This window comes from Oncorhynchus mykiss, chromosome 18 (assembly GCF_013265735.2).
Source record: "Oncorhynchus mykiss isolate Arlee chromosome 18, USDA_OmykA_1.1, whole genome shotgun sequence".
Lineage (NCBI taxonomy): Eukaryota > Metazoa > Chordata > Actinopteri > Salmoniformes > Salmonidae > Oncorhynchus > Oncorhynchus mykiss.
The window spans coordinates 66,205,433-66,228,790 of NC_048582.1; the positions used below are offsets into that span (position 1 = coordinate 66,205,433).

Sequence of the window (23,358 nt, forward strand, 5' to 3'; positions counted from 1 at the left end):
TGGTATTGGAACTGACTTTAAATATGTCCTATAATAAATAAATAAATAAAATATATATTAGTATGCTTTCTTACTTTGTAGAGTTCATATTTCTTATTCCTCGTGTCATTTTTTTTCTATTAATACATTGTTATTAATTATTGCATTATTGTGTTTTGAGTTTTCACGATTAAGGCCTTTCACTGTACTCGCGACATTACACCTTGAAACTCATGTCTTCTCCAATGTGTTCTGAAGACAAGGAGAGAGAGAGGATGCAAGGAATTAAAGTGGGGGGAAAAAACAAACGAGATTGACCCTTGACCTCCTCGCCCCCCCTCCCTACGAGGCGGCAGCTGCTTCCCTGCATTTTGTCAGCACTTTATTCCCATGTTTTTGCCAATTAATGTTGTCTCTCTCTCTCCCTCTCTGGGTGACTGACGACCCAATACATTCAATTCAAGCCTCGTGTCCCAAACGGTTCCCTATTCCCTTTGCAGTGCACTACCTTTGTGCTGGTCACTGTGTAGAAAATAGGGAGCCATTTAAAATGATACATGGTTTCTAACACCAAGTGAATTTCCACTGAACACTATTAAAACACTTGAAGCATTTAGACCAACCCCAAAAAAACATCACCGCTAATTCTAATAAAGAAAATGTCTTTCTTTTTTTACGTATCAAATAAAGAGTGTGTCAACTTCGGTTTTCCACAATAAAAAGGCAATTCACTGTGACCTTTAGTCATCCGTGCTGTAAGCCAGCGTTGTTCTGACTGTGGTGCATCTCTAAACTCCCTGGGGTCAATTACAATGAGTTTGGCCTGAGTCCCAAATGGCACCCTAATCCCTTTATAGTGCACTACTTTTGCACATTTTCCAGTTACAGTAAAGCACTTAGTATCAAACATTGACTAGAGGATTTGTTTTTAAATAATTTTAACACTTGGTATATTTCCAGTTTAGCCAGGCTGTCTGAAGACTGAACGCCTGAAGGAATTGAATTCAAATTTGAGAATATCGAATTGGGAATTGAATTCTTGGAATTTACCTAACATTGGATTTGACACTACTGTAGCTAGGTCCCCTCTAGTTCAACACTACTGTCTGTTAGCTGTACCATAGTTACTGTAGCTAGGTCCCCTAGTTCAACACTACTGTCTGTTAGCTGTACCATAGTTACTGTAGCTAGGAAGAGGTTGAACCAGAACCAGCAGACTGGGTTGAGTATTAGAATAGGGAGTGTAAAACTTCTAAGAATACCCCACCCAGTAGCTAACCCGCTGTCGAGTGGCAACGCTCCCGGCTGGTCACATTCCACGCCAGAGACTGGGTTCAAACCCCACATCCACTCTTCCTACTGTTCTCTCATCACATTCCCCACCAGAGACTGGGTTCAAACCCCACATCCACTCTTCCTACTGTTCTCTCATCACATTCCCCACCAGAAACTGGGTTCAAACCCCACATCCACTCTTCCTACTGTTCTCTCATCACATTCCCCACCAGAGACTGGGTTCAAACCCCACATCCACTCTTCCTACTGTTCTCTCATCACATTCCCCACCAGAGACTGGGTTCAAACCCCACATCCACTCTTCCTACTGTTCTCTCATCACATTCCCCACCAGAGACTGGGTTCAAACCCCACATCCACTCTTCCTACTGTTCTCTCATCACATTCCCCACCAGAGACTGGGTTCAAACCCCACATCCACTCTTCCTACTGTTCTCTCATCACATTCCCCACCAGAGACTGGGTTCAAACCCCACATCCACTCTTCCTACTGTTCTCACAATTGCCTGTCTCCACCTCTGTTTCCAACTGTAGTCTTTAGTGTAAAACACATTTTTTTAAAAATATATCCCAAAAGTGCATGTGTTTGTTACCTGGTCCTCAGTGAGGTGAAGCACAGTCTTTTTGTAGGAAATGACGTCAAAATCCACTGCCTTCCACACAGCGTGACCCAGCAAGCTGCCCACATTCCTCTTCTTGGTAATGACAATCAGGTACATCCCTGTGAAAAGGGGAAACCACAGTCAGCACAACATATAAAAACAGTAACGTGTGTTAGTTACAGGGGTACATCCTGAAGGACAAGATAGGCGTATTGTCCAAATAATCTATCCTTTTTCCCCAAGTGTGACCTTGTTCAATTCCCTACCTGCCCTCCAGGACACCTACACCACCCGATGTCACAGGAAGGCCATAAAGATCATCAAGGACATCAACCACCCGAGCCACTGCCTGTTTGATTTGATTTTCACAGATCTGAAAGTCACTCGGGCTCTAGTACTGTTGGTATTTGATGCTCCCTGACTGTCTATCTTTCATGTCTTGTGATTATTAGCGAGAGAGATAATGAAGTCAATGTAGGTTTGTTATCATTTATACACCTTTTATTTTTTACTCAAACCTCCCACAGACTGTATGTTTGACACCCCTTCTCTAGCCCGTGCATAAACCAATCCCAATGTTTTTAGATTTGCGGGAACCAGTGAACGATTCCACACTTCAGGAGAAAGGAGATATTGTTGGGACGCACCGAGTGGTAGGCCTACATCCTGTGACAAGGACCAGTCCAGTGTTGGGTCAGGCTGTGGACCTACCTGCCACCAAGCGGACGGTCCCCATGATGCCACAGATGGGTCTGGTGTTGGCTGACGGAGGAACATCTTTCTTCCCTAAAGAAACAAGATGGAGGACAAACACTCTTTAAATCACAATGGTTAACACACAGCCAGCGCCTGCACCGACCCACACACAGCCAGCGCCTGCACCGACCCACACACAGCCAGCACCGACCCACACACAGCCAGCTCCTGCACCGACCCACACACAGCCAGCTCCTGCACCGACCCACACACAGCCAGCGCCTGCACCGACCCACACACAGCCAGCTGCTCCTGCACCGACCCACACACAGCCAGCTGCTCCTGCACCGACCCACACACAGCCAGCTTTTCCTGCACCGACCCACACACAGCCAGCTGCTCCTGCACCGACCCACACACAGCCAGCTGCTCCTGCACCGACCCACACACAGCCAGCTGCTCCTGCACCGACCCACACACAGCCAGCGCCTGCACCGACCCACACACAGCCAGCTCCTGCACCGACCCACACACAGCCAGCTCCTGTACCGACCCACACACAGCCAGCTCCTGTACTGACCCACACACAGTCAGTTGACCTAGACATTTTTCCTGCACTACACAGAGTGGTGGGCAGAAACTTTGCCAGCATGTTATGCAGATGTAGGTTTTAAAACCACATTAATTATTTACAACTTACTTCAGTTACTCCATCAGGAAGCTATAAAGCCTCTCTGGGAACCTACCCAAATTCATCCAATAACAAAATGCTTTGTTGTTTTTGTTTCCCCCGTTACAAAACGTTTCGCAACGGTGTGCACGGAGTCTTACCAGTCAGGGTCATCTCATTGGACACCCTGTCAATGGCCAGGACTGCGTCGGCCCCATCATCACAGGCCTCAATGTAGAACTTCTCTGGGCTGGTGTGCCTGTGTGGGGGGTGGGGAGAAACATAATGGAGAGGTTCAGGTATGTTGTGGTGTAGGGTGAAGTTTCCCTCAGATGCTGATCTTGTGTCACCCCGGAGCCATGTCACAGAGAATGTCCAGGGACATGAAAAGCAAGTCAGGGAAAAGGCCACCTGAGATGCAGCACATCACAGCGATGAGACAATAATCCTGAGGTTTATTACAGGCAGACAATAAAAATGTAGATAATGACAACTGTGCCGTTGTGGACTTGAGCCATGCACTTAACCCACCCACAACGTAAGATCAACTGCACTGATAGGCTACGGTATAAAAACACACGTGTTCCCCCTTCCCCCCCCAGTACCTCTCCTGGACTCTCCAGGAGGAGGGTTGGCCATCCTTCAACACTACAATTACCACCAAATACTTTTAATGTCTCTATAAGATAAATTCCCCCTACTCTATGAACCAGGGATTAAATGCGTAAAGTGGGCGAGTTAGATCACTTAGATGGTGATCTATTTGTAAGGTTAAAATAGTCTGTGCTCAAGTCAGGGATATATTGACAGCATATTAGTTAGGCTACTTGTCAAATTAGGCTATTCAAATTAGGCTATTCTAATTAGGCTATTCTGTTGTTGTCAGAATTTCATGGCCAGTATAGAATAGAGGAGAGTCCTAGTCAATTAGGAGCGCTTGAGAGACGTTTTTTCCCCTGGAGTATTCATTATTCGTATCTTCAACTGCACACCTGTATCAACTGTGCCAGCCAATCAAATCACATTCTATTGGTTGCATACACATTAAAAATTCTGACGTTATTGAGGTCGTAGCGAAATGCGATTATGGCCTACACAAGAGGGGGCGGAAAAGTATTTTAGGACATGAGATTAATACATGCTAATAACTGAATACTGTAGTTAACTAGCGAGTTAGCCAATTCAATACATATTGTGTAGGTTGGATGGTTATTTAGTTAGTCTTGTAGACTATATCAGTACTTTACCTGTTGAGCAAAATGTCTCTTTCACTTCTCTCCCCTCTCAATTCAATTGACATATCAAGTTAAAATGACTTACATTGTCAAAGTATACATATAACGAAAATGGTGGGACCAACAGCAAGTAATTATACTCCCAATGGGTTGTGAGATCTGTCAATGCTGGCCAACAATAATTACGCTCCCAATGGGTTGTGAGATCTGTCAATGCAGGCCAACAATAATTATACTCCCAATGGGTTGTGAGATCTGTCAAAGCAGGTCAACAATAAATATACCCCAATGGGCTGTGAGATCTGTCAAAGCAGGCCAACAATAATTCCACTCCCAATGGGCTGTGAGATCTGTCAAAGCAGGCCAACAATAATTCCACTCCCAATGGGCTGTGAGATCTGTCAAAGCTGGCCAACAATAATTCCACTCCCAATGGGCTGTGAGATCTGTCAAAGCAGGCCAACAATAATTATACTCCCAATGGGCTGTGAGATCTGTCAAAGCTGGCCAACAATAATTATACTCCCAATGGGTTGTGAGATCTGTCAAAGCTGGCCAACAATAATTATACTCCCAATGGGCTGTGAGATCTGTCAATGCAGGCCAACAATAATTATACTCCCAATGGGCTCTGCAGAGACTGGGAGATAAGTACATCACATCCTTAGAAAAACAGGTACAATTCTGATGGGAATAGCGTAATTGTTTGTCAGTGTGATTTTTGGTATTGTTTTTGTCCATTGGGACAACTTAATCTATAATCTGCTTGTCCGGCAATACGTTGGATTTGCCCCGGGACAAGCTTTACTACAGAGCCCGAGAGTGCCATTATACACTACTCTGGCCGAGCAGCGTCAGGTGGCTGCCTGACTAAATCCTTATTGTGAGACGCCTATGGTCGTCACAACATGTCAACAAATTCTCATGCCACAGGAAAGTCAGGGGACAACAGGACATACTGCTGGCATAACAACAACGCCATATTGTGTGTTTTTCATTTGAATTAGACCTACCGACTCTGGGTTGTTGTTCACCAATGGGTGACCCAAGAGGAGGATACGCATGCAGAGGTGGGAGTGGGCTAGCTGTTTTATTGTTAAGGAGGATCCTTCTGAAGTAAGGATTGGGCTGTAATAGGTGGGGAGCTCAAACTTCACCCCAATACACACACATATATATTTTAACCTTTATTTAACTAGGCAAACCCGTTAAGAACAAATTCTTATTTACCATGACGTCCTACCCCGGCCAAACCCCGGACGACACTGGGCCAATTGTGCTGTTAAATCATGCTGTTTAATCAGCTTCTTGATATGACACAGCTCAGGTGGATGGATTATCTTGGCAAAGGAGAAACGCTCACTAACAGAGGTGTAAACATATTTGTGACCAACATTTGAGAGGAAAAATAAGCTTTTTGTCTGCATAAAACATTACTGCAAGTTTAATTTCATCTCATTAAACATAGGACCAACACTTTACATGTTGCGTTTAGATTTTTGTTCAGTGTATAAACCCTCCAAACCCAGACGTGATCTAGAAGCCCTCCAAACCCAGACGTGATCTAGAAGCCCTCCAAACCCAGACGTGATCTAGAAGCCCTCCAAACCCAGACGTGATCTAGAAGCCCTCCAAACCCAGACGTGATCTAGAAGCCCTCCAAACCCAGACGTGATCTAGAAGCCCTCCAAACCCAGACGTGATCTAGAAGCCCTCCAAACCCAGACGTGATCTAGAAGCCCTCCAAACCCAGACGTGATCTAGAAGCCCTCCAAACCCAGACGTGATCTAGAAGCCCTCCAAACCCAGACGTGATCTAGATGATGCAGCCTATATCTCTTTTTAAAACGACTGCTTGTTTATTTTGCTTAACAAGCACTTTGAGATTCTGTCTAATGAAAAGCGTTATAAAAAAGTTGAATTATAATATATTGACTGCTTGCAGGACTCGATGTGAAGTTGTGACTAAAGTCAACAACCAAAAAAAAAAAATAAAAAAAATAGGTTCATGGCTCATGGGGTATTGTATTGGCACATAGGCTTGCTTATTGTCAACAAGCTACCGGCGCCATCTCTGATTCATCAGCAGTACTTTATGAGCGCCATTGTTTTGTTAATACAGCAACTACGGACTTGCCCCTTCTACATGGTTTGAGAACATGACAACTCGGTCAGGTCGTCACAGTTGCCCAATAGTTTGTGCAAAGCATCACACTCAGCTACAGCGGAGACGGAGTATTAACATTGAGCTTACAGGAGAAAAATGTCAAGAAAGAAAATGCAGAACTTGGGGCTGATAAAACCATAGACTACAGGGTAGGCATTACAGACCTATGTACTGTACATCATGCAAGGATCTCTGATCAAATCGTTAGTCTTCTGCTGATCCATAGGACTTAGTTGTCTGGTTGGCTTGTTTGCTGCTAAAGGTTTTTGCAACGAGACGAGCTAATTAGCTGCCTACTAAAAACTGAAATTGTCATGCGATTCAACATTAAAATCGTGATGTTTTATTTGTTTTATCTGTTATTTTACCAGGTAAGTTGACTGAGAACACGTTCTCATTTGCAACAACGACCTGGGGAATAGTTACAGGGGAGAGGAGGGGGATGAATGAGCCAATTGTAAAGGCACAAAGTAATTTCAAGGGAGGGGTTCACTATGAAATAAACTTGGCAAAGGTCTTGGTAAGTGGAGCGTGCATGAGGGTTCCTTGACTAGACTACTGATGCTACAGAAAATTCAAAAGGCTTTAAGGCACATCAGCAATGTTTTCTGCTTACCGTTTCATACAAAGAACAAAAACATTTGAGGACGATACATTTATAAATCAATCGTAAAAAAGAAATAGATGACAATGGTGGTCATCTCAACATGTATTTTCCCCCAAACCGCTATGACTGATTAGTGGAGCTGTCCGCTAAAAACAGTTGCCTCAGTTTAATGGTTGCCAATTCTCATCCCACATCGGGCAGCAGCCTGGTCTCATAGACTAGACGTAACTGCCTCGCCTGGTTCACCAACTACTTCTCAGATAGAGTTCAGTGTGTCAAATCGGAGAGCCTGTTGTCCGGACCTCTGGCAGTCTCTATGGGAGTGCCACAGGGTTCAATTCTCGGGCCGACTCTTTTCTCTGTATACATCAATGATATCGCTCTTGCTGCTGGTGATTCTCTGATCCACCTCTAGGCAGACGACACCATTGTGTATACTTCTGGCCCTTCTTTGGACACTGTTAATTAACTAACCTCCAGACGAGCTTCAATGCCATACATTGTAATAATGACAATTACAACAATACTGAACACTTATTTTAACTTAATATAATACATCAATAAAATCAATTTAGCCTCAAGTAAATAATGAAACATGTTCATTTTGGTTTAAATAATGCAAAAACAAAGTGTCGGAGAAGTAAAAGTGCAATATGTGCCATGTAAAAAAAGCTAACGTTTGAGTTCCTTGCTCAGAACATATGAAAGCTGGTGGTTCCTTTTAACATGAGACTTCAATATTCCAAGGTAAGAGGTTTTAGGTTGTAGTTAATATAGTATTTATAGGACTATTTCTCTATATACCATTTGTATTTCATTAACCTTTGACTATTGGATGTTCTTATAGGCACTAGAGTATTGCCAGTGTAACAGTATAGCTTCCGTCCCTCTCCTCGCTCCTCCCTGGGCTCGACCCAGAAACACAACGACAACAACCACCATCGAAGCAGCATTACCCATGCAGAGCAAGGGGAACAACTACTAGAAGGCTCAGAGCGAGTGACATTTGAAACGCTATTAGCGCGCGCTAACTAGCTAGCCATTTCACTTCGGTTACACCAGCCTCATCTCGGGAGTTGATAGGCTTGAAGTCATAAACAGCGCAGGTGTCTCCCTCACTAACTTTAACCATCAGCTTTCAGAGCAGCTAACTGATCATTGCACCTGTACATAGCCCATCTGTAAATAGTCCACCCAACTACCTCATCCAAATACTGTATTTATTTACCGTGCTCCTTTGCACCCCAGAGTCTGAACTTGCACATTCATCTTCTGCACATCAATCACTCCAGTGTTTAATTGCTAAATTGTAATTACTTTGCTACTATGGCATATTTATTGCCTTACCTCTTTACTCCATTTGCACAAACTGTATATATACACTTTTCTATTGTGTTATTGACTGTACATTTGTCTATCCCATGTGTAACCCTGTGTTGCACTACTTTGCTCTCTTGGCCAGGTCGCAGTTGTAAATGAGAACTTGTTCTCAACTGGTCTACCTGGTTAAATAAAGGTGAAAAAAAAAATAGGAAACGTAAATCCAGGCCACTCAAATTAGTATGATGTGTTACATTTGGTATAATAAGAAATGCTCTGAGAACAGGTTGGGGGCAGATAAATAAAGGTTAAAAAAATGTATAATATTCACTTCTAATTCTGAAAATTGAAAGCATACCTGTTGAGAAGGGTCACCCTGATAGTAGTTGTAGGTTTTTATACAGTACCCAAGAAGAATCTGACTTAATTTGACCATTGAAAAAAGGGCTATTGGGAAAATACTGCAATGCGGGTTGGATTGAGTCCCTAATCTTCATTTCCAAGGTGATGATTGCACTTTTCTTCCCAACAGAATTACGCAATAAATTGCGAGTCCACATTTCAAAGACTTGTTTTGCGCCCAAACTTACACCGCAAATGGCAATATATGTCAAGAACTTGGTGCCTTACCACTGGGAGCCATCTGTCCTGAGCATGAACGTTTACTTCTGGTAGTGTGTTTTTGTAAGAAAGTGTTGGGATCAGTAACCACCCCCAAACATTTATATTTATGAGTAACTCTCCCACCCACAACTTCTCACTTGAATTGCTTTTAACATTTGGAGGGATTGGGAAAGGGCTGAACATGGGTTTGAGAGTTACCCTTAAGCAAGCTAAGCGAGTTCTAGTTACTAGACTGCATTGCCCAACTAACGTTAGCTGTTGACTTAGCTAACATTCAGCCAGCTAGTTAGCTCATGACTACCCGACTTTTGACAATCATGACAAATGTCCATTGTACATCTCTGCAGCTGAAAACGTCGACTTGATATTGCTTATACTTGATTGGTGTCGTTTAAATACATTTAAAAGTAAAGAACAATACTTACAAATTGAACCTCTCGTAGGCTATCGTCATCTTCACTTCTTATAGCGATCTGAGCTGCTACTACTACTGCTGCTGCTGCTGCTGCTGCTTCTTCTTCTTCTTCTTCTTCTTTTGCTTCATAATGGCGGTCCGGAAACAAACGTTTAAGAAGCATGCCGCCACCTATTGTGCTGGAGTGTGTGGTCAATCATGGTTTTTCAACATGAGCTCCACGTTTCTAAATCCTTCTTCTTCGGTGAGGTTTAACGGCGGTTGGCATCCAATAAATGTTGCATTACCGCCACCTACTAGACTGGGGTGTAACTCAAATCACAATTTTATTTGTCACATGCGCCGAAAACAACACCTTACAGTGAAATTCTTACTTACAAGCCCTTAACCAACAATGTAGTTTTTAGGGGGGGGGTTAACAAAGTAATAAAAGTATTTACTAAAATAAAATGTAGTAAAAAAAATCTACTACTCAGATCTACTAGTCACTCCACTCCTCTCAGGATCCCTCCCTCTGTTCTGGTACAGATCTACTAGTCACTCCACTCCTCTCAGGATCCCTCCCTCTGTTCTGGTACAGATCTACTAGCCACACCCCTCCTCTCAGGATCCCTCCCTATGTTCTGGTACAGATCTACTAGTCACTCCACTCCTCTCAGGATCCCTCCCTCTGTTCTGGTACAGATCTACTAGTCACTCCACTCCTCTCAGGATCCCTCCCTCTGTTCTGGTACAGATCTACTAGTCACACCAGTCCTCTCAGGATCCCTCCCTCTGTTCTGGTACAGATCTACTAGCCACACCCCTCCTCTCAGGATCCCTCCCTATGTTCTGGTACAGATCTACTAGTCACTCCACTCCTCTCAGGATCCCTCCCTCTGTTCTGGTACAGATCTACTAGTCACTCCACTCCTCTCAGGATCCCTCCCTCTGTTCTGGTACAGATCTACTAGTCACTCCACTCCTCTCAGGATCCCTCCCTCTGTTCTGGTACAGATCTACTAGTCACTCCACTCCTCTCAGGATCCCTCCCTATGTTCTGGTACAGATCTACTAGTCACACCAGTCCTCTCAGGATCCCTCCCTCTGTTCTGGTACAGATCTACTAGCCACTCCACTCCTCTCAGGATCCCTCCCCCTTCACCCATCTTCCTCTACTTTCTTCACTGCCTCAGCATATGACAATTTCTGCACGACTCTAACCCTGGAAACCTCAACCTACCTCTCTCGCACGGGACATTTCTGATTCCCAGCCCCATGGGGAAATAGTGGTATGTGTTAATTGTAGGGATACCCAATGCTACACATTCCTTTGTCTCATGACCTTCTGCACACATCTTACACGTAGAAACCTCCCTCCTACACACTGCTTCCACCTGCCCATAAGCTTGACACATGTAACAACAACGTATTCGGCACAAAAGCTCGTACAGGATAACGTATATATCCTAACATCACTTTGTCGGGCAAAACTCAAAATAACTGTTTCTCCACTCACGTCACCCTGTTTGCGTCTCACCAAAACGATGCGTATCACAAACACCGGGAATCTTCCCCTTCAGTTGGTCAGCTTTCCACATTTACAGTTACCCCAGTTATCACTCCGTTCAATGGCACCCTTTTCTTGAGAGCAAAACAATTCCCATCTCTTGCCCCCATTTGTTTAACACGGAGCGCCTGCTCCCTCTGACCAGCAGAAACGCAAACAGTTATGACAAGACCCCTTACGGTAACCCTCACCTATTCCACAGCACCCAACTCTGTTTTCACCCACCCTGAAACCACAAATGGATCGGCCAAAAGGAAAGGGTTAACTTTTTCCAAAACCTTCACTCCTACTGTCACAGAAACATCTTTATCCTGACCCTCGGTGCAAGCCTCGGGCTCTGAGAACTTCACCACTGATACTTCACCCTCATTCACTTCCATTTCTCTTCCTGTCTTCAGCTCACTCTGCTTACACTTTTTACCATTCTTCTTTAACAAACCATCTCCCCTTTTTCCGCCATTTTTAACCGACTCTAGCTCACCCTCTTCCTCTCTCTCTCTCTCTCTTAGACCTCCTCTGCCTCTCTTTTTCTCTCCATTCATCCTCTGTATTCCAAGTGTACGTCTCCTTATTCAAATGCTGCACTTCTCCTGACATACATCTTGTCTTGTCATGGGACGCCATTTTAACCCTGCTGTCACAATCTCAGTCCAATCAGCAGGAACGCCTGGGGATGTAGCTGTCAACAGGTCCATCCCACTTATAAAGCAGCCGCTTCGTCTGGATGTTCTTCTTTATCAATATCTTTCAATATCTTCAAACAAGCGCCGTTCTCTTTGTCCTGGATTCCTCCTGGCACACCAGCTACCTAGCTAGCATGTCTCATTTCTAAATCCTCGTACCTAACTCAGTAGAACCCTACTAACTTCTAAAAGACCCTCCCCAAAAATCACTTCCAAACCTCACTAACCCCATCCAACCTCAATGGCCCTACACTTCAATCGTTCCCTCTCTTACAACAATATCATTTCCGTACTTACAACAACATAACAACACATGCTTCACCGTTTCATCGATCATACATACACTCCAGACGCAATCCATTCCCTCTGCTTGCAAAACCAGATGTAATGACGAGTTCCATGTACAATGTCCTAGGCACAATCGAACAATCTGATCTTTGAATGTTGGTCCACTGACCTTTCTTTGGAGGGCATATGACGGCCCTTGTGCCCTTCTGCTCAGAGTACCATCTCTTCTGCCCCACATATATCAAAATAGCTCTGATCTTACATTTGGCCTCACCTTTATCCAGTGGAACATGAATATCAATTATGTCTCATTTAAAGCACTTTCTGCTATCTGGTCTACAATTTAATTCCCTCCCACACCCGAACGGGCAGGGTCTAGGCCTGTGGCATTCATGACATTTTGTCAGCCGGTGATTGTCAAGCAAATAACTGTCGGTCTCACGGTAATTGACTGTTAATTAACATAAACACATTCAGCATCTCCTGATTTCCACACACAGCCTACAACCCACTGATGCAGACCTTTGGAACATCTACATTTAAAAAAAGTCTAATAAACCCACGTCATATAGCCTACACATCACAATAAATCCATGTAATATAGCCTACACCATCACAATAAATCCATGTAATATAGCCTACACCATCACAATAAATCCATTATTTATTTTAGACAGGTCTAAAGAAACATGATATGAAGAAAATGTTGTCTATTTCAGAAGAATAGAATAGCATACTCTGAGTTGTCCTTATGTTAGGTCCTTGATGTGGCTATGCCATGTGGCTGTGTGCTACACTAGTTCGTTTAGCAGACAAGATTTGAGTAGAATTCCGTGGCATTATTTCATAGTCTGAAGAATCCAGTTGAACAAAGCTGAATAAAATAGAAAGGATATTTTCTCCAAACGATTTGAGGGAGTGAACACATGCGGCTATTCTGTGTTGAGGGGTTAACAAATCAACTGGTTCTCCTATATGCTTCATTTAGAGCTTGTTTGTGTAACTTTAATTGCGATACTAATGTTGCGGCTATTTGTCTTGATTTTTAATACATTCTAAGGCTGCATGATGCCAACACCAAGCCATGAGGTCGAAGGAATTGTCCGTAGAGCTCTGAGAGAGGATTGTGTCGAGGCACAGATCTGGGTAAAAGGTACCAAAAAATGTCTGCAGAATTGAAGGTCCCCAAGAACACGGTGGCCTCCATCATTCTTAAATGGAAGAAGTTTGAAACCAGATGGACTCTTACTAGAGCCTGTGTAACAGATGTGAAACGGCTAGCTTAGTTAGCGTGGGCGCTAAATAGCGTTTCAATCAGTGACGTCACTTGCTCTGAGACCTTGAAGTAGTAGTTCCCCTTGCTCTGCAAGGGCCGCGGCTTTTGTGGAGCGATGGGTAACGATGCTTCGAGGGTGACTGTTGATGTGTGCAGAAGGTCCCTGGTTCGCGCCCGGGTATGGGCGAGGGGACGGTCTAAAATTATACTGTTACACCTGCCGCACAGCCAAACTGAGCAATCGGGGGAGAAGGGCCTTGGTCAGGGAGGTGACCACTCTGACAGAGCTCCAGAGTTCCTATGTGGAGATGGGAGAACCTTCCAGAAGGACAACCATCTCTGCAGCACTCCACCAATCAGACCTTTATGGTAGAGTGGCAAGCCACTCCTCAGTAAAAGGCACATGACAGCCGGCTTGGAGTTTGCCAAAAGGCACCTAAAGACTCTCAGACCATGAGAAAAAAGATTATCTGGTCTGATGAAACCAAGATTGAACTATTTGGCCTGAACGCCAAGCATCACTTCTGGAGGAAACCTGGCACCATCTCTACGGTGAAGCATGCTGGTGGCAGCATCATGCTGTGGGGGTGTTTTTCAGTGGCAGGGGCTGGGAGACTAGTCAGGATCGAGGGAAAGATGAACGGAGCAAAGTACAGAGAGATAGTTGATGAAAACCTGCTCCAGAGCACTCAGGACGACCCTAAGGACACAGGACGACCCTAACGACCCTAAGCACACAGCCAAGACAACGCAGGAGTGGCTTCGGAACAAGTCTTTGAATGTCCTTGAGAAATGTGATGGTTTAAGTCTACAATGGTTAAACCACATCAATATGATTGGGTGGGCCTGTCAGGGCCTGGCTCCCCAGTGGGTGGGCCTGTCAGGGCCTGGCTCCCCATTGGGTGGGCCTCTGTCCACCCAGGCCCATCCATGTCTACGTCCCTGATGCAAACTGAGCATGATGACAATTGCTGCATCACAAATAGCCTACTAATCAACACTTCGGACTAAACTTTTTCAATACCAAGTTTGCATTTACTGGTATATCATAAATTGAAAAGTCTTCCCTACCCTACAGGCTACCGATGTCTTTCTTCTGTGAGCTGCTCCGTGCCAAAACCAGTTGAACCACTGAAGAGTCTATAGGTTCACCACTGAAGAGTCTATAGGTTCACCACTGAAGAGTCTATAGGTTCACCACTGAAGAGTCTATAGGTTCACCATTGAAGAGTCTATAGGTTCACCACTGAAGAGTCTATAGGTTCACCATTGAAGAGTCTATAGGTTCACACACTGAAGACATAGGTTCACCTCTGAAGATCTATAGGCTCACCACTGAAGGCCTATAGGTTCACCACTGAAGATCTATAGGCTCACCACTGAAGGCCTATAGGTTCACCACTGAAGACTTATAGGTTCACCATTGAAGACTTATAGGTTTGTCATTGAAGGCGTATAGGTTCACCACTGAAGCCCTACAGGTTTGTCACTGCGCAAACATGTCTACAAAAGATATAAAGGCTGTTAAGATATTAATGTTTCCAGAAAGGAGTGTATATATATGTGGCCTGGCGAAGGGGTTTTATGCGTTGACTGACTGGAAGCTGATAATTATGATAATTTTTTTTACTCTGCTGGTTTTGGGGATAAATTACGAGTTGTCACTGTCCAAGACCAAGTATTCGAAACTCTATACTGTGATCTCGAGACCGAGTACTACAACACTGACTGATACACAATGTATTCTGCCGATTGGTTGACAATAGATCCTCCCACAATGCAGGGGATGATTGGATTGACAATAGAACCTCCCACAATGCAGGGGATGATTGGTTGACAATAGAACCTCCCACAATGCAGGGGATGATTGGTTGACAATAGAACCTCCCACAATGCAGGGGATGATTGGTTGACAATAGAACCTCCCACAATGCAGGGGATTGGCTGCAGTATTAAGGTTTTGAAGAGCAACTGTAGAAACTTTGTAGTTGACTCAAAACTTCATGACCTTCGATGACATTATTTTTGAAAAGTACATGTAAATCGACATGTAGGTACAAATTAGGACCATTTTTTTTTATCCCCCATAATGCAACACACTTTGAAAGGCGTGAATGATAGCTTGGGAAAAATCCAAACACTTATTAAAAGACACACCCTATCCCCTCAGCCCTCATTTTAAGTGGACACTTCTGATGACGTCTGACGAGTATACACTTACAGGGCAAGGGAGGAAGGAATGATTTTTACGTGGAAAATTCAGGAAATTCGTCACTCGTTCATCCCGTGATGATTGTGTTTTCAGACTCCGGTAGCTTTATATGCGCTACAGTCAATTATGAGTGCATGTCTACTTATATGAAATGTATAAATTATTAATATACGCTTACTGTATGATAGCTAGCAAATTAACGGTAGCCTGCCTAGCTGGAACTTCTGAAAGAAAATGTTATATTTCCTAAACAAAAGCATATTTCTTTTTTTCCAATAGGTGTGTTTGTGCCGTCCTGTGCGTTAGTAGCACAATTTCTAACCTATTTGTATTCGTTTTCACTTGTCCATTAATGTTGTTTTTATGTTTTCGGCGATTTTTCTTAGTGGACGTAAAATCGCCGCTTATTGAATTATGGGGAGTTTCAGGCCTCGGAGTGAACATAACTGTACACTCGCAAAGCTGACTTAAAAACGAGGGCTGAAGGGCTTACGTTGCAAATTTCCCGAGTTAGGCTAATAATTTGGACCGCCCGCCAAGATGGCCCCAAGGGCATAAGGCGAGGGTAAGTGGATGAGGGTGTCTTTTTAAGTGTTTGGACCGAAAGTAAATATGTTTTTTGTTTGATTATCTTTTGGAAATTGTAGAAATAAAACATTTTCCTTGTACAGAAGTTCCAGCTAGGCAGGCCAACATTAGTTAGCTAATTAATTTACTAGCTATCAAACAGTAGGCATGAATCATGTTATATATTTAATATAAGTAGACATGCAATCATAATTGACTGAAGCGCATTTAAAACCACCACAAGCTACCGGTGGCTGAAAACACAATCATCTCGGGATGAACGAGTGGCCAATTTCCGGCCCAGCAGCGGTCCACTTAAAAATCATTCCTTCCTTGCCCTTCAAGTTTATACTCGTCAGACATATGATACTTCATCAGAAGTGTCCACTTAATTTGAAGGCGGAGGGTATAGGGTGTGTCTTTGTAGTGTTTGGACTGTGAACTAGTGCCCATAATGAGTATTTGGTCGGAGGTTGAGAAATCTCAGAAAAATTGTCTATATTTTCCCGTTTCTTTCTGTCACGTTGTAAATATTTACCCCAAAACAAACCTGGAAATATAGACAATACTATATTGTGTATATAAACATCAGTATGGGATATGCATGAAAATAAAAAAAACAGGCATTATATATGCTAGCCATAAAGTTGTAAGGACCCAGCCTTATAAATTGAACGCACCCTCGTTCCTGAGGCCTTTCTCCCGTCAAGACGCTCGCGTGAGCAGGTGAAAAAGATGAGCGCAAAATGAAGAACGGCATTAAATGTTTTTTATGTCAGTAAAAGTACAACCAAGACGGGCTGGCGATACGTGTTGTAAAGTCAGCGAATGCGGTTGAGAGGTTGCCCAAGCCACAATAAGTTTGCAAGGTAAGTTTAGCAACTACTTAGCTACCTAGCAGAAACACCATGTGCGCATGCGGTGCCGACTTGTCTATATATATATATATATATATATATATATATATATATATATATATATATATATATATATATATATTAGCTTGCATAAATCGTAATGCAGTGTATAGATGCACATTGCTGCATGTATTCTGCTGGTACACATTCAACTGATTTGGAATTGCATTAATATAACCCCCTCTTCTCTTCCAGACTGCTCTCAGCCAACATTGAAATGCGTATCGCAAGCAGTCTAGGATCGCTATTCAAGGTGAGGTTGTTAGCTAGCACTGAAATAATGACGTGCTTGGAGAATGGAGACGGGAGTGTTGATGATGATTCACTAGACTAGAGTCTCTGATTTACAGTGATGTTCTTTCACAGTGCACTGACACACACTGCCCCCAATGTTTAATTAACGTTACCCATTCCTTTCATTTTTATAGAAAACGAAACTAATGTAACACGTTGGGGGGCTCTCTTTTTCAGGAAAATGGAGGGCAGTTCCAAACAGGCTCTAGCACTTGGTGAGTTCTTGTGGCATCAAGAGGGAGACAAAAAAATGGGGTATTGGGAAGTTGGCTCCATTAGGTCAGTGGTTCCCAACCAGGGATACTAGACCCATCCACAGGCTGTACTTGAGGACTCATAAGACCATAGACTTAGTGGTAAAATGCACATGGGGGGGGGACTCTGGTTAGAGCAGAGTTCAGTTGGGACAGTGACTAGACGTTTGACCCTCTGCATTAGGTGGTCATCAGTATGACTAACAATCAACTGTTGTATTGGTTAAACATGATGATTCTGAGAATGGTTTCGCAATCTACGCTGACATTTTGTGATGTCATGTTTCTCTTGGCTATCTGATTTAACCGCTGTTCACACTAGACACCATTTTAAGTTGGACTGTTACATTGTTATACAAAAGGTAATGTAAACTCTTTTATCCATCTCAAACACAGCATGCTCCAGAAGAGGCTTGCTTCCCACGTTCTGCCCTGTGTGAAGAAGAGATGGCGAACTCCTGTAAGTATTCAGATAATTGAGGGTAGCAGACTAATACAAATCCGTCATGGAAGTTAGTTCCATCAGTGTGCATTAATGATGATTTCCTAGACTAGAGTCTCTGAATACAACATGAAGTTAACTTCACAGTGCACTGAAAATGCATGCTGGATATTCTACCATTTAGGAAGTTGGAAGTTCCTATTGATTCTAATGCTTTACATTACTTTTGCAGACTGAGAATGATGGATGGACGATGGGTGCATTCTGTTACAAGACTCTTAACTCTTTGATGTCAAATGCTACTTGGTAAGCTTAAGTAATTTTCAAAGATTTATGACTGAATGCATCAGCTTACCTGTGGCTGTGAAGCAGCAATGTGATTAGTATCTTCAGTGTCTATGATGATTGCGATTTCGGTTCCTGAATTAAACTGATGCTTTCTCGCAGCGCACTGAGACAATGACATGAGATGTGACGAGTTAGCGAGTCAAGTCAATTTCATGTTTTTATTCCAGTTCTCATATGGAGAACATCACTAATTTAAAAAGGGTGGGTTTTGGTCTCTTTCAGGGTAATGGGCAAAATGGCGTCCCAAGTGGTGTGCATCTAAAACGGCATCCGTTGCTGGTGAGTTCTGACATCTCTGGACGGAGAAGAGTTCCCAGCCATTTACTTCATTAGCCAGCTGGTTACTTGTGTTAAACTAGATTTGTACATTGCGGCATTATGTCAAAATGGTGCTGAGCGATTAACTGTAATGTCAGTTGTTTTTTTAATCTAGTTGATTGATGTCTTGTTTAATTCCACTTGTTTTTCCTGTGCTCAATGCTTACATAACACTGCAGTTTCTCTAGAGATACATCGGATCAATCCGTACTGTGCGATGTAGCTGGCCAATGTTCTACATAGTTTAGTGCAGAGAACATGCTAATAACCACAATGATCATAATCCATTGCAGTTATTTGTCTGGTCTTGTTACCTTTATTTATTTTTTTACACCTGCTACGTAAGAGACAGAAGAATGTGTGATCAGGGGGGGCACATAGCGAGAAATTTGTGTTTTATGCAGTCAAGTATGCTTTTACTTTGAAACAACAACTACTAAAATAGGACGTACCCGACCGCATGGACAACCGCTCTGTAGAGATGAGATGACTTGGACTCTAAATAGTCCTCAAATAATAGACATGTAATATACAACAGCTGAAAAAATTGTTATTAAAGTGATGTGAATAACTGATGGTTAGTACATGATAGGCAGTCATTACCATCATGGGGGCTTTGGTTTTATTCTGGTTACAACATTCGGCCCAGATGACGTGTAGTTCGTTTAATGATTTGAAAAGGACATCCTGAATAAGCACTTAACCGCTCGGCACTAGGGATGGATGGAGTTTCTATGTCTGGCTGACGCCCAGCTCAGTTGCATTCTAGGTGGTTGTCGGTATGACTTAATGATCAACCGTTATATTGGTTAAACATGATGATTCTGAGAATGGTTTCGCAATCTACGCTGACATTTGTGATGTCATGTTTCTCTTGGCTATCTGATTTAACCGCTGTTCACACTAGACACCATTTTAAGTTGGACTGTTACATTGTTATACAAAAGGTAATGTAAACTCTTTTATCCATCTCAAACACAGCATGCTCCAGAAGAGGCTTGCTTCCCACGTTCTGCCCTGTGTGAAGAAGAGATGGCGAACTCCTGTAAGTATTCAGATAATTGAGGGTAGCAGACTAATACAAATCCGTCATGGAAGTTAGTTCCATCAGTGTGCATTAATGATGATTTCCTAGACTAGAGTCTCTGAATACAACATGAAGTTAACTTCACAGTGCACTGAAAATGCATGCTGGATATTCTACCATTTAGGAAGTTGGAAGTTCCTATTGATTCTAATGCTTTTCATAACTTTTGCAGACTGAGAATGATGGATACATTCTGTCGCAGAACTCCAATCCATTGATGACCAAAGTTATACTTGGTAAGAATTAGTGTTATTCATGACAATATGCGTCAGATTACAAGTGGCTGTGATGCGATAATGCCATTAGTATCGTCGGTGTCTATGATGATTGCGATTTCGGTTCCTGAATTAAACTGATGCTTTCTCGCAGCGCACTGAGACAATGACGTGAGAAATGCGGAGAGTAAATTAATTGAGTAGTCTTGAAGATGTGTATTCCTGTTCTCACATTCAAGATGAAAATTGGTTCGTCTTTCAGGATACTGGACAAGATGACGTCCCAATGGTGTGCATCTGAAACTGCATCCGTTGATGGTGAGTTCAGACATCTCTGGACGGGAGAATAGTTCCCAGGCACTTGCTTTATGGTTGCTAGCTGGTTATTTGTGTTTAGAAATTCAGTTTGTCAAACATAGCAATTTGTCAGGACGGTATTGGATGACATTTCCATGACTAGATGACTCCTAGCTCAGTTGCAGCTCAGTTGCATTCCAGGTGGTCATCAGTATGACTAACGATCAACAGAGTTATTGGTTAAACATGATGATTCTGAGAATGGTTTCGCAATCAATGCTGACATTTGTGATGTCATGTTTCTCTTGGCTATCTGATTTAACCGCTGTTCACCCTAGACATTCAAGTTAGCTTGTTACATTGTTATACATATTGTCATGTGTTAACTCTTTCCGTCTCTTAACACAGCGTGCTCAGTCTCCCAGAGAGACTTGCCTCCAGTGTCCTGCCCTGAGGGAAGAAGATATGGCTGGATCCCAATGAGATGGCGAACTCCTGTAAGTATTCAGATAATTGACGGGGGAAGAATAATACAAATCCGTCATGGAAGTTAGTTCCATCAGTGTGCATTAATGATGATTTCCTAGACTAGAGTCTCTGAATACAACATGAAGTTAACTTCACAGTGCACTGAAAATGCATACTGCGTTGTCCTAACATGCATGAATTCAAAGTTTCTACTGATTCTAATGATTTTCATTACTTTGTAGACAGAAAGTGGGATGGAAGATGGATACATTCTGTTGCAAGGCTCCAACCCCCTTGATATTTGGTGAGTATTAAAGTAATCGCCTTTGAGGTTTAGTGGCTCCTTGCCTCGGGAGAACCATTAGCTGTGAAGCAATAATTCCCTAGGCTGTAGATAAATGCATTTATCAAAGTACTTTAAAAAAAAAAAAATTTAAAAAATTGTTTGCTTGTCAGTGATGTTTACCACAGTAACGTATTTGAGTTTAACGACCATGAGAATACTTTACATGCACTACCATCTGAGACATAAAGCAACCTCCTTGAGGCATCTGAACCCCGGGTTGTGGCAGTTGTCTTGACTTGGATACGTTTCTTACCTTCCAGGTCCAGCTGCCTGATGGCAATCTACTTGGCGGTCTTGCTGCCGTTGTGGCAATGCGAATGTTTGACTGGGTGAGTGAAGGCCTATTTATTTTTGAATCCATGAATACCAATCTTGTGACTGATCAAGGAGTACCTAATCACTTGAGGCCTTAGATTTTTAATAGGGCTGTTGAATGATTTTTAAAAGTTAAAAAAAAAACTTAACTGGGCTAGTCAGTTAAGAACAAATTCTTATTTTCAATGACGGCCTAGGAACAGTGGGTTTAACTGCCTGTTCAGGGGCAGAACAACAGATTTGTACCTTGTCAGCTCGGGGGATTTGAACTTGCAACCTTCCGGTTAGTCCAATGCTCTAACCACTAGGCTACCCTGCCGGCCCAACAATCAAAGTATAGTATGCCTTTATGGGACGAACACAAAATAATCGATCAGAAACCAAATGCTACCCATGTTTTAAGTAGGCCTACTCTTATAAATGTTCTTAAATCTATTCTTCTGATTTTTAGATAATGTTGCACAAACATGCTAATCTAGGCCAGGATTTGTACCAGGTTGGATTAGCTAGCTACGTTTGCTTTGACCAAACCAGCTAACCAGGGATTAGCATTAGCGGCTAACGATATTTATTTTAGCCACAACTTCCTAAAACACAACTTTATAAACTAATAGTGTAATTGTAAGGAAGGGGGGGGGGGGGGTACTGGGAATAAGTGTTGCTGAGAAGCACCCTAATTGTCTAATTTAGCCCATTCTAGGGCATGGGAATTGTTCTGATCAGCTATTGTGAAAGATTAAACCACTAACTAAGTCTGAATACAAGATGACAGCCTAAACCTGCCCTGCTTTACACAACGCAAAATATTGTCCCCCCCCCCCCCCCCAACAGAATCCATTACACATTTGGTTTCATAATGTGTTTGATGCAGTTACCAAAAATCATGCCGAATGCTGCCTTAGTTTTCAATGCGTGAGACATAATCTGTGGTGTGAAATGCGAGTTGGTGTCACTCGGTATCTTAGACGATTTCGGTTCCTTAATTATTTACTAGTTTTTGTGGTACTGACATGTTAATTAAGCTTATCCAGTAGTCTTACCTCAAAGATTACAGTTGTCATTGATAACCTCTTAATGATTTGCAGTGTTTCAGACAACTGTTTCTTAAGGGAGATGTGGCATTATTCCATATGCACTTTGTAATGGTACTAATTGCTGTAATTTTACTTGCAGGTTTGCAATGTTGAGGTGCCGAGACAACAGATGACACCAGGATTACTTGAGGACATTGACAGGTCAGTCAGTGCAAAAGATAGACGGTTCTGTCTTGTAGCTATGCTGTGGCTTTTATGTGATGAATATACTAGAGTCCCTGATTTCCTATGAATCTCTTTCACAGTGCACTGACACGGATTGTAATTTGTCATAAATTGTTCTCTATGCTACGTGATTGTAACGTTGTGATAATGTTTCTTAGGACTTGAGGATGATGCCGATGCTTGTTGAAGAGCTTCCGTCGTGAAAAGAGCTGTTCGCCAAGGAGGCATTCCATTGTGTGGACTGTGTATCCATGGCTGTATTTTGTGCCAATGGCAAATTAACTTTGATTTGATCTCCTAAAGGCGCCAAGAGTCAAGTCATGTAGGTGGTATTCCTCTTGACGTTGTCCTTGGACTCCCTTCTACTACAGTCCCCCCCCCCCCCCCCCCCCCTAAGTAAAGTACTTTGACAACTGCTGATGTAAAAACAAAAAGTTTCTGATAATAAACTTTTAAATTGCCACCAATAAAAAGTAATTTGATTGCAGCATTTGAATAAAGAATGAACGGTCATCCTTGCACTATTTTGTGAGGGCATATATTTTACGGGGGGGGGGGGGGGGGGGGGGGACGACGAAGACGACATGTACAAAGGAATGCATACAGAGATTT

At 42.8% G+C, this 23,358-nt stretch overlaps 2 protein-coding genes and 4 non-coding genes across 9 annotated transcripts in view; 5 read left to right on the plus strand and 1 right to left on the minus strand.

Moving 5' to 3' along the window:
• LOC110496716 (phosphatidylinositol-3-phosphatase SAC1-A) overlaps positions 1–9,775 on the minus strand; it is a 34,631-nt gene extending 24,856 nt beyond the window's left edge. The window contains exons 1-4 of the mRNA XM_036953559.1: positions 9,622–9,775; positions 3,405–3,502; positions 2,589–2,663; positions 1,869–1,996 (exon numbers count right to left, since the gene is read on the minus strand). Coding sequence (XP_036809454.1) covers positions 1,869–1,996; positions 2,589–2,663; positions 3,405–3,502; positions 9,622–9,650 — 330 coding nt within the window. The 5' untranslated portion in view covers positions 9,651–9,775. The remainder of the gene's footprint in view (positions 1–1,868; positions 1,997–2,588; positions 2,664–3,404; positions 3,503–9,621) is intronic.
• Positions 9,776–16,425: 6,650 nt separating this feature from the next.
• LOC110496718 lies at positions 16,426–23,265 on the plus strand. Of its 4 annotated transcripts, XR_005037535.1 has the most exons (14): positions 16,434–17,055; positions 17,299–17,356; positions 17,575–17,612; positions 18,048–18,111; positions 18,326–18,399; positions 18,664–18,720; positions 19,741–19,804; positions 20,019–20,082; positions 20,324–20,379; positions 20,767–20,855; positions 21,069–21,130; positions 21,433–21,501; positions 22,661–22,722; positions 22,905–23,265. XR_005037535.1 is itself a non-coding variant. In XM_036953566.1 (8 exons), the coding sequence occupies exons 1-7, from the start codon at positions 17,015–17,017 to the stop codon at positions 22,692–22,694; spliced, it is 366 nt and encodes a 121-aa protein (XP_036809461.1). In that variant the 5' UTR covers positions 16,433–17,014; the 3' UTR covers positions 22,695–22,722; positions 22,905–23,265. The 4 variants fall into 4 exon arrangements, 1 of the variants encoding a protein (XP_036809461.1); XR_005037537.1 differs by lacking the exons at positions 18,048–18,111; positions 18,326–18,399; positions 18,664–18,720 and having other exon boundaries at positions 16,426–17,055; XR_005037536.1 differs by lacking the exons at positions 18,326–18,399; positions 18,664–18,720; positions 19,741–19,804 and having other exon boundaries at positions 16,435–17,055.
• Positions 17,876–17,956, plus strand: LOC118941237. Its single transcript, XR_005037566.1, has one exon. It is a non-coding gene; the product is annotated as a small nucleolar RNA SNORD53/SNORD92 (small nucleolar RNA).
• Positions 19,570–19,649, plus strand: LOC118941238. Its single transcript, XR_005037567.1, has one exon. It is a non-coding gene; the product is annotated as a small nucleolar RNA SNORD53/SNORD92 (small nucleolar RNA).
• LOC118941239 lies at positions 20,600–20,679 on the plus strand. Its single transcript, XR_005037568.1, has one exon. It is a non-coding gene; the product is annotated as a small nucleolar RNA SNORD53/SNORD92 (small nucleolar RNA).
• Positions 21,275–21,357, plus strand: LOC118941230. The gene has a single exon (XR_005037559.1). It is a non-coding gene; the product is annotated as a small nucleolar RNA Z195/SNORD33/SNORD32 family (small nucleolar RNA).
• Positions 23,266–23,358: the final 93 nt, after the last annotated feature.

Coding starts and splice junctions, on each gene's coding strand:
- LOC110496718 (XM_036953566.1), top strand. CDS start 17,015: ATGCGGTTGAGAGGTTGCCCAAGCCACAATAAGTTTGCAAG. Junction 17,613..18,047: donor CAAACAGGCTCTAGCACTTG/GTGAGTTCTTGT, acceptor TCTCAAACACAG/CATGCTCCAGAAGAGGCTTG. Junction 21,502..22,660: donor CAATGCGAATGTTTGACTGG/GTGAGTGAAGGC, acceptor TTTTACTTGCAG/GTTTGCAATGTTGAGGTGCC.